The sequence below is a fragment of the Geotrypetes seraphini genome, chromosome 10 (assembly GCF_902459505.1).
Source record: "Geotrypetes seraphini chromosome 10, aGeoSer1.1, whole genome shotgun sequence".
Classification (NCBI taxonomy): domain Eukaryota; kingdom Metazoa; phylum Chordata; class Amphibia; order Gymnophiona; family Dermophiidae; genus Geotrypetes; species Geotrypetes seraphini.
Window position 1 is genome coordinate 4,707,172 of NC_047093.1, and position 16,791 is coordinate 4,723,962.

General features: G+C 45.1%; 1 protein-coding gene across 1 annotated transcript in view; it reads left to right on the plus strand.

The window, feature by feature from the left end:
* USP36 (ubiquitin specific peptidase 36) overlaps positions 1–11,703 on the plus strand; it is a 79,189-nt gene extending 67,486 nt beyond the window's left edge. Inside the window, exons 13-21 of the mRNA XM_033960182.1 lie at positions 1,044–1,167; positions 2,806–3,342; positions 3,763–3,902; positions 4,417–4,923; positions 6,582–6,754; positions 6,942–7,100; positions 8,908–9,023; positions 9,909–10,045; positions 10,209–11,703. Coding sequence (XP_033816073.1) covers positions 1,044–1,167; positions 2,806–3,342; positions 3,763–3,902; positions 4,417–4,923; positions 6,582–6,754; positions 6,942–7,100; positions 8,908–9,023; positions 9,909–10,040 — 1,888 coding nt within the window. The 3' untranslated portion in view covers positions 10,041–10,045; positions 10,209–11,703. The remainder of the gene's footprint in view (positions 1–1,043; positions 1,168–2,805; positions 3,343–3,762; positions 3,903–4,416; positions 4,924–6,581; positions 6,755–6,941; positions 7,101–8,907; positions 9,024–9,908; positions 10,046–10,208) is intronic.
* Positions 11,704–16,791: the final 5,088 nt, after the last annotated feature.

Sequence of the window (16,791 nt, forward strand, 5' to 3'; positions counted from 1 at the left end):
CTTCATTCCGCCTCTTAGTGCAATCCTCCATCCTCAGCATACTGGACTACTGCAACATCATCTACTTGAGCTCCACAAAGAAAACCCTCAGGAGATTAAGAATGATCCAGAACACCGCTGTCCGCCTCATATTTAACCTGAAAAAATGGGACCATATCACCCCTTTCTATCACAAACTCCACTGGCTCCCACTAGAATCCAGAATCACATTCAAATTCGCCTGTTTTTGCTACAAAACAATATTTGGTTTATCCCCAAGCTACATCACCCCTCACTTCACCCTTAACCACAACTATAAGAACTCCCGAAAAATTCAACTCTTTTCCTTCCCCTCCCTAAAACTATGCCACTCAAAAAAAATTCCTCGACAAAACCTACGCCTTTCAAGCCGCCAAACTAAACCCTTGGCTAGCCCAAATGGTCCTCAAGGCCTACAACTACCTCGACTTTAGAAAATTACTCAAAACTCACCTATTCCAAGACCAAGACCCTTAATGCCCCTTCAACCCTCCCCCAGCTCTGATCTACTCCCCTCCCCCATCTCCTCCTCTCCCCCAACTTCTCTCCTTGCTGTTCGCAACTCCATGATTCAATTCGATTTGTAACTACTCTCGCTTTGCTGTCTGCAACTCTATGTTCAATTTGATATGTAACCACTTGTAATCTCTGTCTAACTAATGTGAACCGCCTAGAACTCTTCGGGGTATGGCGGTATACAAAAATAAAGTTATTATTATTATTATTATTCATTGCTTCATCATACAAAATTCAGAGGAGTTAATGCTGCCCAGTGCCCTTATACAGTAGAACTCACAAGTCATTGTTCTGTCTCCATCTGCTGGTTGACAGGCATATAGGTTCTGTACTGGTCTGATGGGACTTCAGGAAAGAAAATTAGCAGGTAAGACTGAATTTCTCTGTACTGGAATTCCCACCTCCCTCATTTGTGCCTTGAAATGTAGCCTTCCACCTTTTTTTTTTTTTTAAATCATTTTTACAAGTGAAGTACAGCTTTGGTGAGTTCTTTTGTTCTGGCATTGCAGAATTCCAGATTCCAGGAAAAACTCTGAGGTCTCCCTCTCGAAGTCTGGAAGAACAGGCATTGTTTCAGACCATGTGAAGAAAAACCTGATAAATGGCTCCCTTTCCTCACCACTAGTCAGCAAGGTGTGTGTATATGCTTGCAGATTGCTTCTACTTCTGACGCTCCCTTCCTTCTTACCCCACCCCCCCTTACAGGTCATAGCTATATAAGGCATACAAGGGGGTAGCAATGCCTCTTGCAGGTGACACTGATTTTTGGGAGCAGGCTATGGTGCTGGTGGGTCTGCCTGGTTCATGTGCTTTTGCAGGTGGCATTAGTCATATATCCTGATGCCAGTCAACTATGTATTTTTTTTTAATTAATAAATGTTTATTGAAAAATTTTGAAATATACAAACCAGAATGTGAATATCAGAGACTTCTCACATACAAAACTGACAAACAAAATCCAATCAATAAATTCACTGAACACAAAAACTGAATCCAGCAGTACAAAGAATTCTCCAATACCCACCCACAACCAGAACTCCACAACCCACCCCAAAGCTCTACAAACACCAAGGAGGAACCCCCTGTTGTTTCTGCAGGAGAACTCCCCCAATAACCGCCCCCCACAACCCACCCCCAAAAAAACAATACAAGGAATCCACTTTATCCATTATCAAAGACCACGTCCGGGTATATAGGTAGTAGTGACCATGTCGCTTCGCAATAGAAAGTTCAATAGTGCTGATGAGTCTAAGCTTCAAAGTACACTCCAGCTTAGTATTTCCAATCGCCTGCTGTTTCCAATGAGTGGCGATCAAACATTTGGCTGCTGCCAATCCCCAGCGCCTAAGCTTAGTTCGCCAAGTACGTAAACATATATTATAAAGGCCTAATAAACAACCCTGTTGAGAAAAAGGCAAAAGAATTTGCAACAGTTGAGATAGACAACCCACCATTTGTTTCCAAAAAGGCTGCAAAACTGAACATTCTCACCAAATATGTAAAAAAGTCCCCGAAGCGTTCCCACATCTCCAACACAAGGCAGAAGCACCAGGAAACATTCGATGTAGACGCATTGGCGTGTAATACCACCTAGTAAATACTTTATAGGCATTTTCCTGGATAAGGACACAAGAGGAGGCCTTTCCAACTTCAGTACAAATCGTGGCCCATTCCTGAGCAGAGAAAGTACAGTTCAAGTCCATTTCCCAGGCCCTCTGATAGGTAGATGGAAAAGAAAAGAAGCCCAGTCAACTATGTTTTTATGTAAACCACTTATGATTGTTTTAAGCGGTATATCAAACTTGAAACTCTATGGATAATAAGTATGCAAGAGCCAGATGGTTTTTTGCTTGTTACAATATCATCTATTCACTAATGAAATCACCCGTTCCAACTATGAGAAATCCTTCTTACTAAGTTACCTTCCCTGATCCTTTTCTGATAGAAAAGACCTTTTCCAGAAATTGAGAGCCTGCACTTATGCTGAGGCTGTTTTCCAGCCTTTGGGTAGAAATTAAGGGCTCCTTTTACTAAACCGCTAAAGAGCTTCTTATCGAGGTAAATGTTACATAGCTCGGAGCATTTACCTCGCCGGTCCGCAGTAAGCAGCTCTTCCGTGGTTTAGTAAAACCCAACATAAGTTACTAAGGAACCTCCCTCTGCTTGACCATTATGTCCTGTTGGACTTACAGGCATTACTTTGAGCTTGAGAGAACTTGCCTAGGCATGCATGAGATGGACATTCTTTAGGACCCCTGTCTTTCTTTCTAGCGTGCAGATACCCCACAGATGAAAAAAATCCCAGAAGCAGATGAGGCTGGGGTTCTCCTCTCCAGGGCAGCTCTCTCATCAACTCCCAAATCTCAGAATGGAAGTTTGCTTCTCAAATTGCGTGTCGAGACCCCAACTCTTCCCACCAAATCTATGCATGGTCCGTGTATCCTGGATGAGCCAGGGAAAAGGCCAAAGAAGCCACAACTGAAGACGTGTCAGCAGCAGGAGGGCAAGAAGCAGAACTCTTGTGAAAACAAGACTCTTGTCATGTCTGCCTCACCCAAGCTGCCTAGAGAAGCCCCAACCAGAAGCACTGAGAGCATTTCACCGGTGCAAGAGAGAGAGACAGATGCCGGCAGTCCCGAACACATGAACAGTAGCACTTCTGATGGGATGCCTGATTCTGATGCCGACAGTGCAGAGGAAGCAAAGGGGATGAAACTGAAATCTTCAGCTCCGGGAAGTGTGGCATCTGAAAGCACCAGCACTATGTCTCCTCCACCAGCCAAAAAGTTGGCCCTGTCTGCTAAGAAGGTGAGTGACTTTCACTGACTGACTGTCCATTTAAATGTAGACTCCCGCCAAAGCTTGGGTATGCAGATTCTGCTACCCATAGCCTCACTGACTTAGGTCTCTGGAGTTCATCTGTCACTGTGGGTCTCTGCATTTCAGCAATGGAGTAGAGCTTATTCATTTAAATGCAGATGGTAGTAATGTTGAATTTTGAGCTTGTGTTGTTTTTTTGCTGTGTTAATTTCCTCCTTTCCTTTTTTTTGTTTCTAACCAAAACCCTTGTTCTTATCCCCCCTCCCCTAACCCTTGGCTTACTCCCTTTTTGTTTCTGATGCCTGTTTTCATCTCCCTTTTCACTGACCTCTTGTTTTATTTTCTCTTTGGTCATGAAAACCCCCCTTTTTTAGACCACCAAGCTTTTATTTATGTCAATAACTACAGGGCAGCATCCCGCAACGGCAGAGCGGGACTGACGCTTACTCCCTTCCTCGCTTCTCATTCGTCAGCCACACCCATCCCATGAAAATCCCTGGCAGCGCACTCCCAGTCTCCAGTGGGCCATGGCCTCTTGATCAACACAGGTGAGAGCTGGAAAGTGGATGATTTCTGTGGGGATTGGGAAGAGTTTAGAGAACTGGAGAGGGCTGGATTTGGGGGTATGCTAGGAAAAGATAAGGGGGGGGCTGTTGGCAGGAAACTGTGGAAAAGTAAATGAGGGTGAGATTTCACCAGGTTATTTAATGGTTCAGTACATTTCTTTAAGTGGAACTAGGATCAAGCCTGCTGCTTCTTTGTTTCCCTACGAAGCTGCTTCTCTATTTTTCCAAATAAAAAGACAATTTTGTAATTAGAGCAGGCTTTTCCCAGGTGCCCGGAGGAGCACAGAGTGCAATCAGAAGGAAAGCTGCTGTCACTGGGAAGGTACCATGTGGCTTTGTGGATCAGGGCAGAGGTCCATGAAGCGCCACATTGGGAAACTTCCCAGATGTGCAAGGCCGCACCACCTGAGCTTCCTTGCTTAGGGTTTAAAACACCTCTGACCCTGCTGTGTATAGAGTTCAGGAAGTGATGTTAAACTGTTTATCATTCTCCCAGGGCCACTTCACCTTCTTCAAAATCATCAAGTCCTCAACCTTTTCTTCTCATCTCCACCTCCCATAAAATATTCAAGGAGCCCAGAAATCCTACATCCCCAAGCAAGGGCAAATGGCAGGAATCAGAGGCTGCGCTCCTTAACAGACTGTCTCCCATGATGAACTGCGATTCCTTGCTTCCGCCACCCCATCTGTTTCAGGAAGGCAGCCTGGGTGGGGGTGAAGCTTCAAACTCTTCTAAACAGAAAAGGATCAAGTGCCAGTTGAAAGCAAGAGCCCCAGCAAGCTCTGAAACGCATGGCATGAAGACCGCGGGGGACTTGAATCACATAGGAAGGAAAATGAAGAAGAAGAATTCCTTGAAAGAAGAGGGGAGACAAGGCAACCTGTGTGGTCCCAGATGTATCGAGGAAGAAGGCAGCCAGGGAATATTGGCCTCCACTGATGGAGCAGAAGCTGGGATAAAGCTGAAGAGGAAAGTGGATGCTGAAGCAGATCCTGTGGAAAGGTACATGGGTTGGAGGAGGGCGGATGGTGGGCTTTCTCCTCTGTATCTCTCTCCTGTTTACCATTAAGTGCAAGAACTGACTGCCCACATTCTGTGCTTGGACTCTGCATGTTGTCTTTCCTTTGAGTATGTGTTAAAATAGGTAAAGATGTCACAGCTTGACTCTTGGGTTTCAGCCACTTTCATACTGTCCTTTTAAGGTTTCAGAACCTAAGGGTTTCCCCCTTTTTCATACCCTTGTTCATCTCACAGTGCTTATCACAGTGGAGTCTAATGAATGACTCGGGGACAAAGTTTGTCCTCGTCCCAATCTTTACCCTGTCCTTGCAGGCTCCATCTTGGTCCCTGTGAGAGCTGTCCGCAAACACTTATGATTTTATATTTAAATCTTTTTATTAAAGTATAAAAAGGGACAATATTCTGTACAACTGTTTAAAAATCACAACTAGAGCCTTCCATTTCTTTCTGGTTTTGGTGTAGCCTTCTCAGAGATTCAGTTACCAAAGTTTTGACATCACCTAGGAAGGTAATTGGATTCTCTGACAGACATGTGTAGTGAATGAACAGGAAAATAAGTGTCAGCACTCAGCGATGAATGAATCTATTGCAGTAACAGGTAACTGGGCACATGGTGGAAGGACGTTGCCGATAGCGGACAGGACACAAATGGTGTCACTTATCAATAGTTCATTAAAATCCAAAATCAGTTTGTCTAAGATGTGCTAAGTTTTTACATACTGATACCAGTCTGAAGTTTTTAGAGGATGACATGGTGGTCAAAGTTTGTCCCCATCCCTGCAGGCTCTATCCCTGTCCCTGTTTCATTCTCCACCATGCACCAGGTCCTTTGCATAGCAGTGCTCAGTGCTTGTCATTCAGGAGCTCTGATCCCTACATTGGGTCACTGCAGTACGAGCTAAAGTAGAACATAGGAAGGGAGACTATAGATGGTGACATGGAACAATGCCTCTTTATGTGTTTTCAAACGGATTGATTGATGTGCTCATAAGGTAATTGATTTAATGGTCTAATTTGGGAAAATATTCCTCCCTCCATGAGAATCTTAGCTTTTCCTAACTTTTGGCCCAATTTTACCAGGATCCCTTGAGTGGGATGAATGGGAGAATGTCCCTTCCTCAAGACCATGCTAGAGATGGTATAGAAATCCTAATAAATACCCCTCCTTAAGGATTCCCTGGTGGTCTAGGGTAGGGTATGTAGAAGTGATTCCCGGTTGTTCTTGCCCATGCCAGGTCTGGGACCAAAATGGTGGCTTGGTCCTGGGAAGGGCAGCAACGGTCAGCATTAGTGGCAGCGCATTTGCGATTTATGCTTTAAATTTTAACCACAATCGTTTGTTTATCAGTGACAAGACACTTGAGGTTGTGTTTTGTATTTTGACATTGCATAAGGGCCCCACTATGCAGGCACTCGCTGAAACACTAAAGTGGCTTACCTGTGAATTTGTTGCTCCATTTGCAGCCATCTATTGAGAAACCTGAAAGTAATCCATGCTTATATATAATCTCCTTGTCTGTTTGACCTTTTTCTAAAGAAGCTGCTGTTATTTTTTTTCTCCAGCAGAGAGAAGTAACCACAGAGGCACTCTGTAAGAGTTAGTGTGTTGATTCAAACTGCTTTTTCATCCCTTTTAATAGTTGCTCAGCAAAGGAAGAGCCTTTGAAAGAGATGAGAGCAACTCGTACCCCTGAACACAGAAGGAAGAAAAAGCAGCAGGAGGTGACGGAGCCAGTAACCAAGGAGAGGGAGCAGAGAAAACGCAAGCGGAAGGAAAATGCTGAGAGCACACCCTCATGGGAGGCAAGACCAGGTACTGCTAGGGCCCCCTACTGCAGACAGACAGAGAGACACATACACTACTGTGGATCCTGGGGAGAGCAGATTATGAAGCTCTGGGATATCCTTCCTGTGCAGCAGATTTTCAGAAAACGGCCCCTTGCAGATCTCGTAATGAGTAACTATCTTGAACTTTCACCTTTTCTGATCCGTGCCTTTAGCTACAGTGTGTGTGTGGGACAGCCAGGTGCGAGATGGCTACAAGAGCACTGAAAATCCAAAGCCTTCAATGCCTGGTCTGGCCTGGGATGGTAAGAAGGAATCGAAGGTGGTTCAGGAACTGCTGAAACACTCCACGGACAGAGCCTATGGGAGGGAAGGTAAGCGAGTTCTGTGCTCACTGCTCTTTGTAGACCTCAGTTCACCTTTCCTTTGCCACTTCTGCTCTATATCTTTCATCTTTTGCAGACTACTTTCCACATTCTTTCACTCATTTCTCTGATTAACATACACAAAACAAGGAGCCAGTTGTAAGCCATTCTGTTTTGGTGAAATACAGAAACAGAGAAAATGAACAAGAATGATCACATCAGAGCAGTAACATAGCCACAGGATGGGCGGGAGGAGTTTGGGCCCTCTTCCACTTTAGGTTCGGGCCCCCTCCGGAACTGCAGCACTCCTTTTGCATGCAAAATTTGATGGCAATCATCCAGCCATCACCAGGACTTCTGGTGCATGCTCTGAGCATGTGTGAGAAGTCCCGGCAGCGGCTTGAGGCACACCACTGACTTGGTACCAGGAGGAGGAGAGCAGCATGGAAACTGGCTGGTGGGGCTTTTGCATCCCCACCAGCCAAAGTATGTTTAACATAGGTGGGAGGGAGAGGAATGCGTTCCCCCCCACCCTAAGTCCACTACTGGGCACCCCCAACGTTTTAATACAGCTAAGAAACTAGGAGTACAATGATAGATTTCAAGTGGAAACATTGCTGTTATCACCCCCCCCCCCCACACACACACCCGTCCCACAACACACACATACTTCCTTCCTCCAACAGAATATAAGCCAATTATAAATTGTAAAGGGAGGAAATCTACAAAGCCTTTCAGTATTCACCGCATACTATAGGTGTTGGGCATTTCAAAAAGGCTTCCAAATATATTCTATTTTAATGTTCCTTTCCCTTGGAATCCCTTGCTAGCATACTTATAGAAACATAGAACATGACGGCAGAAAAGGGCCACGGCCCATCTAGTCTGCCCACACTAATGGCCCACCCCCTAACTACCTCCATGAAGAGATCCCATATGCCAATCCCATCTTTTCTTAAAATCTGGCACGCTGCTGGCCTCAATTACCTGTTGTGGAAGATTATTCCAGCGATCAACCACCCTTTCGGTGAAGAAATATTTTCTGGTGTCGCCATGAAAAAAAATATATATATTTCTTCACTGAAAGGGTGGTTGATCGCTGGAATAATCTTCCACAACAGGTAATTGAGGCCAGCAGCGTGCCAGATTTTGTGGTATACCATTTCCCAGCAAGGAGGAAATTTGTTGAGTGACAGCCAGTGAGAGATTAAAATGGATAGAAGACCAATGTAGACCTATTTCCCCCAGTGTAAAATTGAGCAGATATACAGCTGACCCAGTCATCGGGGTACCACTGATGGCATTGCCAGAAACAGTACTCTGCCCCCTACAGGTGATGTGGAAGATAAAGATGGAAGCTTATGGAGCTGTTTGGCAGTGAGGCAGGCTTGTGACTGGCTGGGGGCAGAATTGGTTATGGATTAAATGTTGTTACTGCACTGAATGCCACAATATGAAAGAAATGACGTGAATAAAAGTCAAGAGTTGTAGTGCGCATAGCCTGCTGCTGAGAGAGCTCCCATATTCCTTTCGGCCTGAAAAAGCCTATAGAAGTGTTCCTCTCAGCGCTAGGTTTCGCTCCTTTCGACTCAGACAGTATTACCTGACTAGTGGAAGCTCTTTACTGTAGACTAGGGAAGGCGTACGCTATGTGTACTGGAGAGCTGGGGAGTGTAGGTCTTTCTGCAAGAGCAGGCAAGAGGCCTTGTCACACAGTTGTAGATCTGAGTGACTTGGCATTTCTGGCAGCACCAGCGCCACCTGTCTTCCAGTGGTGAATTGTCTGCCTTTTTTTTTTTTTTAATCTTTTCTGCAGTCCTGACCTGGGATGGTGATGTGTCTGCAGTAAGCCAGGATGCAATTCAAGACAGCAAAGGCGCTCAGTACCAGATGGTGATGAATGAGTGGGATGAAGAGTTTGACAGTGGGAAGGTGAGCTTGGAACAGCAGAATTACACATTTGAAGCCTGTGTCTGCCAACTTCCCCCTAGTGCTTTGTGCTAGTTAACATTTGACTAATAATTTGCAAAATGAAATAAGGAGACCAATCTGAAACGGAGCACAAAATCAGCTTTTAATTCTTTATTTTCTTGCCTTTACTGTTGTAGTTCTACCTATATTGATATTATCATTAGTCTTGTATGTAAACCGCATAGATGTTCTTCCATTGAAGTATATCGAGGAAACTTGGATCAGCCAAAGACCATCTAGCCAGTATCCTGTTTCTTACAGTGGCCAACGCAGGTCTCAAGTGCCAGCAGAATCCCAAACCGTAGCAAGATTCCATGCTAGTGACTTGAGGGGTAGGCACTTGTAGGGGACAGAATTTGTCCGCATCCCCACAGTTAACTGCGGGAAACCACCCCCGTGTCATTCTTTAAGAAGAGTCAGTGTAGAAATGAGCACAGCCAGTGACCCTCAAGCCTTGCATTGAAGAATAAGGACTGAGGTTGAGAGAGACAGGATGCGGTTTCTTGATGGTCTATGGACCTTTTTTAAACCCAGCTACCCTAATGTTTGTACCATAGCACCTGATGAGCTTGTTTTAAATGTGCTGCTGTTAATCTAGGCTTTTGTCATCTTTTGAAAGAGTAAACAATCAATTGGCCTCTTCCTCTATCCTCTCTCCCCTCAGCCCTCTCTTTTCCAAGCCGCTTTAGCCTTTCCTCATATTTGCTCCATCCCCTTCTATCAGGTTTGACCTAATATTTGAGAGCTATGTTGCAGGCAGTCTTTCTCTCACAGTAAAGCCCTCTTTTAATAAAGAATCATTAAATCGGTGGGCGTTTATTTTTTCTATTGCTGCTTTTCCTACAGGTTAAGAAAATAAAGAAATTCAAAAGAGAAAAAAGAAGAAACTTTAATGCTTTTCAGAAACTGCAAAACAGACGCAACTTCTGGTCTATGACTCATGCAGGAAAGTTTAGCAGCATCGGTTACAGGTTCTGAAATTGGTGAGTGTGAGCTTAGCACAAGTATATGAAATGATGCTGTCATCAGCCTTTTCGTTTCCTTGGACATGACCAAAACCTGACACTGGAGAACGGCCCTTTTGCATCTCTTGTGTTTTTCTGGTAGAAGCAGAGACTGAACAAATTTGCATTTCCTCCTTTTCAGGTTTGGCTGAGCCTGTAGCCTATCGGGATCATTTCCCTCTGCTACAGGGAAGCTCCGAAGACGACATGTTGGCAGATGGTGGATTTGTGCAGCTGGGAACAGGCTTCCCTGGCATTTGCTATTCAGTGATTAGAAAAGACATCTCAGTACTGTACGTGGTGTGAGTGCGGATACAAATGCACTGACCAGTGGCCTTAGGGCTCATCCCCTTTGCCCTGTGCCTGAGTGCCATCAGGAGCAGAGAAGGCTTATGAGTGGCATGTTCTGCCACACCCAGGTGTAATTACCTCTCTGATATGCAATCTGCAACATCCAATGCCCTCCTGTCCTGTATAATGTGTAGCTCATGTCTTGTCCATTCAGTACGAGTGCAGGGAGCAGGGTGGATTGTAGCCCTAATGCTGGCCTGGAAACAAGTCTCTTGTCTAAGGTGTGGCTTCCTTCCTTCTTGTAGGCCTTTCCTCTAATGCTGGGAAAAGTGTGTCAACAGGGATGAAGGGCTGTAATTTTATATGAAGTTCACCCTACCTTCCAAGCAAATTTTTTAAAAAGCTGTTATCGTGCAAAGTTTGCTTTTGTGAGTTGGCAATACCATTTCCAAGAGCTTTTGGGAAGAGCTGTTTTGGATGGTGACCTGTCAAATCCAAGCACAACAATAGCGCTCTGACAATTGTGCGCACCGAATGGGAGGTCACCCGTGAAATGTGCCCGACGGATACTGGAGCCCCCCCCCCCCTCTCACTACACTACACTTACAAGATTCACTTCCTATCTAGTGTTAGGGTAAGGTTTACATTTGATTATGGGAACCCTTTAAATTACTAGCTATCTGGAAGGGCCTGATTTGCTCAGACTTATCAAGCCCCTCCCGAGAGATGGGGCCTAAGGAGTCTCGGCAAATCAGGGTCTTCCAGGTATCCACTTCTGGCAATTGACGGGGCGCCATTGTCCTGTGCGGATTTGTTGGCGTACCGTTTTGGACAAGTCTTGACTGCACTGGCTTCCATGTGATGCCTGTGCATTTGATGAACCTGTCTCTTCAGATCATCCCTAGGTGTGCTTCCTCCCATCTTTAGCTCTACACCACCCTCGGCCCTATCTCAATTCTGTCTAAATTAAGCCAGGAGTAACATCCCCCTCCTCCAAACCATTGCATGAATGGGCTGGAGGAGGGTTGAGGTTAAACTGTTAATATGTATTCATTTCATAAAATATGTACTATAAACAGATCTTTGATAGCAGTTTTCATTTACAGAGCAACCTCTTCCCCCCCAGCCTGCTGCTGGGGAGGGGGCTCACGCAATGTAAATTACTAGAAATCTGCCCATTTTATTAGGGCATGTGAATCTATAACTGTATGTATAGAGGGAGACGTGCAAAACTTTGTATATGGTACCAGGAGCATGGTGCAGTAAAGGACATCAGTTTGCGATGTCTGTGTGAACGCTTTTTTTTCAATCTTTAATTAATAATATAATAATAAATTTATTCTTTTATTCTGCCATTACCAAAAGTTCTAGGTGGTTACAGCATAAGAAACTGAACAATCAGCGAAATACATTCATAGCATGAAAATAAAATCTTACAATAAAAGTTAAAAATATGATTACAATCTTAAAAATATCCAACTAAGTAATAAATTTGTCAAACAGAGAAGAGTTGACTAATTTTCGAAAAGAACAATAGGACATGGCTTGATGAATACATTTACCAAGCCAAGATTGCAGTTTACCTGCCTGAAACGCCAAGGTCCTATCAAAGAAGGTCATATATCGGACACCATTTGGCTTAGGATAGGCATGTGCAGATGTCCCTTCTTTTACCATCGGTGGGGGGTGCTGGAGAAGCGAGGCACATCCTGTAAGCAGTCCGCTGGCGCCTCTCGGGGCACACCTGGAATCCTCCAGCGCACACAGTTTGCGATACACTGGTTTATTACAAGAACTGGATACACCATCCTTCAGTATATGTATGTGTTCTGAACTTCAGCTGAGCCCAAAAAAAGAGAGCCAATCTTTGCTTTCTGTGATTGTGGATGTACCCTAGGCCTGCAAAATCTCTCTTCTCATATACTAGCTGCACCTTCCTGTCCCTGCTCACCACTATGAGCCTTTCAGTCTTCAGTGGCTGGAGGAAGCTCCTTAGAGTTCAGCAAAGCCATTTAAGCAACTTATAAAGAAGGTGAGCACAAGTGTTTGGGCCTTAGAAAGTGGATGGTGACAGAGGTTAGTGGAAAGGGGAGTTTTTTGAAGAAAAGTGCCATTAGCTCAGGCATGCCTCGTCATTCTGGTTCTTATTTTGTAAATGAAGGGCTGCCAGCTAAAGTTTTGCCTCTTTGTGGACAATGGGATTGGCTGGATAACATGAGGAAGGATCTAACAGAGCTTGAAAAATGTTCCAGAACTTGGCCACTAAGACTTAGAAGAAACAAATGCAGGATCGTGCATTTTGGGCTACAAAAACCCAAGTTAGTGGTACAATTTAGGGAGTACAGTACTTTTGTGTACCAAAGAAGAGCGGGACTTGGGTAGGTCCCTATGTAATGATCCAAAAAGGAGTGGGAATGAGCAAACAAGTGTGTCCTTTATTAGGAAGCCCTTGGTCCCAAATTGCAGGTTGCAGCTAGCAAGCCTTTATCAGAAGGTCCAGCAGATAAAGGCCAAATGCCACGACCTCCTCCTCTCCCATGTGCCGGTCCCATGCTTTCTTGAATTCAGACAATCTGTCTGCAACAGCTGTATCTGACTTGCATACCTTAATTGTGCCCTATAAGTTGTGATTGGCCAGGAAAAACAGCACCAAGACCTCGAACGTGTAAAACCTCGTTAAGAGTACAAATAGATGCCACGCTTTCTCTCCAGGCCAAAGCAACGGCTATGCAAAATGGTTTTAAGCTACCACAACTGTGTTTATATCACAAAAGTTATTTTGCACAGCTGTTGCTTTGGCTTGGGGAACCTCCCTATATCTCTCCTCACTCATCTCCCCCTATGCTACCCCCACCCCGATCTCCGCTCATCGGGCAAGCCCCTCTTATCTGTACCCTTCTCTTCCACTGCCAACTCCAGACTCCATCCCTGGAACAGGCTGCCTGAATCAATACGTCGTGCTCCATCCCTGGCAGTGTTCAAATCCAAGCTAAAAGCCCACTTTCTATGTTTCTATGTTTTTTGAATCTGTTTTCAACTCTTAAATCCCACTCACTGCTGTCAGATACTTAGACCCACTATAACCTCCCCAACCCTGGAATGTCCTGTCTAAATTAGATTGTAAGCTCAGTGTGGTTCTCTCTTTTTTTAGGACAATCACAGTACAGAGGCTACAGGTAAAGCATGCAACAGGACTCTTGCATGCTTTACCTGTAGAGCCCGAGTAGAGTCCACTTCCATTCAAGCTCATGGATCTCAAAATTTGGGACTGAGTGCTTGCTAATAAAGGACTCCTTATTCCTCCTGGAACATTTATGTGATCATTCCCACATTTGTTTGGGTTTTTTGTGGGAGTATTTGTTTTCTCTCTCTTTTTATGGTTTTAAGGTGGCCTAACGGGTGGAAAAAGTGACAGCAAAAGCCAGAAGGAAGAGAAATGGCCAGTAAGCAAAAGGTGGTGTTCCCTCTTTCTTAGTCTCTGGTTTGACTTTATTCAGATATAAACAGTTCATAGGGTGGCTACTAAAATGGACAGGATATGGGAACAAACTTAAAGATCCCAATAGATATATTTTGGAAGAAAGACAGGAGAGAGGAGATCCCTGGTACCATTGCTCTGCTGAAAGGATGCTTATCCCAGGACAAGCAGGCAGCATATTCTTAACACATGGGTGACGTCACCGACGGAGCCCTCGGTACGGACCTTTTAACTAGAAGTTTCTAGTTGGCCGCACCGCGCGTGCGCGAGTGCCTTCCCGCCCGACGGAGGAGTGCGTGGTCCCCAGTTTCTTCGTTTCCGCGGAGCGAAGAAGACGCGTGTATTTTTTCAACGGCCGTTGAAATCACTTTTTGCCTTCCCGCTCGCGCTTTTGTTATATTTTTTTCTTCCTCTACCTTCGGGTTTCCTTTTTCTTTCAATTGCAAAAAAAAAAAAAAAAAAAAAACTTTGATTTTTATTGTTTCTTTCGTTTTTGCCCCGGCGGGGCCTGTTGCCATTATACAGGCCTCGGACTTCGATTTTGCGGAGGCTATCTTCCCCTTCATGCCCCCGCAGGTCGGTTTTAAGAAGTGCCAGCGGTGTGCACGCCCGATCTCCGTTTCTGACCCACACAATTGGTGTTTGCAGTGCCTGGGTCCGGAGCATCGGGCAGATTCCTGCACCCGCTGTGCCACTTTACAAAAACAAAGGAATAGTCTTCATCTTCCTTCATGGCATAAGCACAGAGGAGCTATGAGGGAGAAGAAGGAAAAAGAGAGAAATAGTATGGCTGGACATAAGCATAAGAACATAAACAATGCCTCCACTGGGTCAGACCCGAGGTCCATCGTGCCCAGCAGTCCGCTCACGCGGCGGCCCAACAGGTCCAGGACCTGCGCAGTAGCTCCCTATCTATACCCCTCTATCCCTTTTTCCAGTAGGAAATTGTCCAATCCTTTCTTGAACTCCAGTACCGTACTCTGTCCTATTATGTCCTCTGGAAGCGCATTCCAGGTGTCCACCACACGCTGGGTAAAGAAAAACTTCCTTGCATTCGTTCTGAATCTGTCCCGTTCCAACTTTTCCGAATGTCCTCTTGTTCTTTTATGTTTTGAAAGTTTGAAGAATTTGTCCCTCTCTACCCTCTCTAAGCCCTTCATGATCTTGTAGGTCTCTATCATGTCTCCTCTGAGTCTCCGCTTTTCCAGGGAGAAGAGCCCCAGTCTCTCCAATCTTTCAGTGTATGAAAGGTTTTCCATGCCCATAATCATTCATGTCGCTCTCTGGACCCTCTCAAGTATTGCCATATCCTTCTTAAGGTACGGTGACCAATACTGAACACAGTACTCTAGGTGCGGGCGCACCATTGCCCGATACAACGGCAGGATGACTTCTCTCGTTCTGGTCGTAATACCCTTCTTAATAATACCCAACATTCTGTTTGCCTTCTTCGCGGCTGCTGCGCATTGTGCTGTTGACTTCGTTGTTGTGTCCACCAGTACACCCAAATCTCTTTCAAGGCTACTTCTCTCTAACACTAATCCCCCCATTTGGTAGCTGAACATCAGGTTCTTTCTCCCTAAATGCATGACCTTGCATTTCCCTACATTGAAGTCCATCTGCCATTTATTCGCCCACTCCTCCAGTTTGCTTAGGTCCCTTTGTAGGTCCTCACACTCTTCCGCATTTCTAACCCTTCTACAGAGTTTAGTGTCATCCGCAAATATGATAACTTCACACTTCGTCCCCGTTTCAAGGTCATTGATAAATACATTGAACAGCAGCGGTCCAAGTACAGACCCCTGCAGAACTCCGCTCGTGACCTTCCTCCAGTCCGAGTAGTGACCCTTCACTCCAACCCTCTGCCTGCCAACCAGTGTTTGACCCATCTGTGCACGTCCCCTTCCACCCCGTGGTTCCACAGCTTCCTAAGTAGCCGCTCATGGGGTACCTTGTCAAAGGCCTTTTTGAAGTCGAGGTAAATGATGTCTACGGGTTTCCCTTTGTCCAATTGACTGTTTACCCCCTCAAAGAAGTGCAGTAAGTTTGTTTGGCACGATCTTCCCTTGCAGAAGCCATGTTGGCTCGCTTTCATCAGCCCATTTTTTTCGATGTGCTCACAGATGCTGTCCTTTATCAGTGCTTCTACCATCTTGCCCGCAACCGATGTCAAACTGACCAGCCTATAGTTTCCCGGGTCTCCTCTTGACCCCTTTTTAAAGATAGGTGTAACATTTGCTATCTTCCAGTCCTCCGGGATCTCTCCAGTTTTCAAGGATAGGTTGCAAACTCGTTGGAGTATTCCCGCTATTTCATTTCTTAGTTCTTTTAGTACCCTAGGGTGGATACCGTCCGGGCCTGGTGATTTGTCGCTTTTCAATCTATCTATCTGTTGGAGGACATCCTCATGGCTCACCTCTATTGTTGACAGTTTTTCTTCCTGGTCTCCATGGAAGATCACGTCAGGTTCTGGTACACTGGATGTGTCCTCGCTTGTGAAGACTGACGAGAAAAATTTGTTTAACCTGTCGGCTCCCTCTTTTTCCTCCTTTATCACTCCCTTTCTGTCTCCATCATCCAAAGGTCCTACTTCCTCCCTCGCCGGTTGCTTCCCTTTAACATATCTGAAGAATGATTTGAAGTTTTTTGCCTCCCTGGCCAGCCTCTCTTCGTATTCTCTTTTCGCTCTCCTAACCCCTTAATGACACTCTTTTTGACTTTTCCTGTGTTCTTTCCAGTTCTCCTCAGTTTGGTCCTTTTTCCATTTCCGGAATGATTTTTTCTTGTCTCCTATCGCTTTCTTCACCTCATCGTTTATCCATGCGGGATCTTTTGCTCAGTTTTTTTTGCACCCTTTTCTAAATATGGGGATGTACATATGTTGTGCTTCTTGCACTGTGCACTTGAATAGAGACCAGGCTTGCTCTACGGTTTCTGTTTTTCTTGAGCTCTTTCT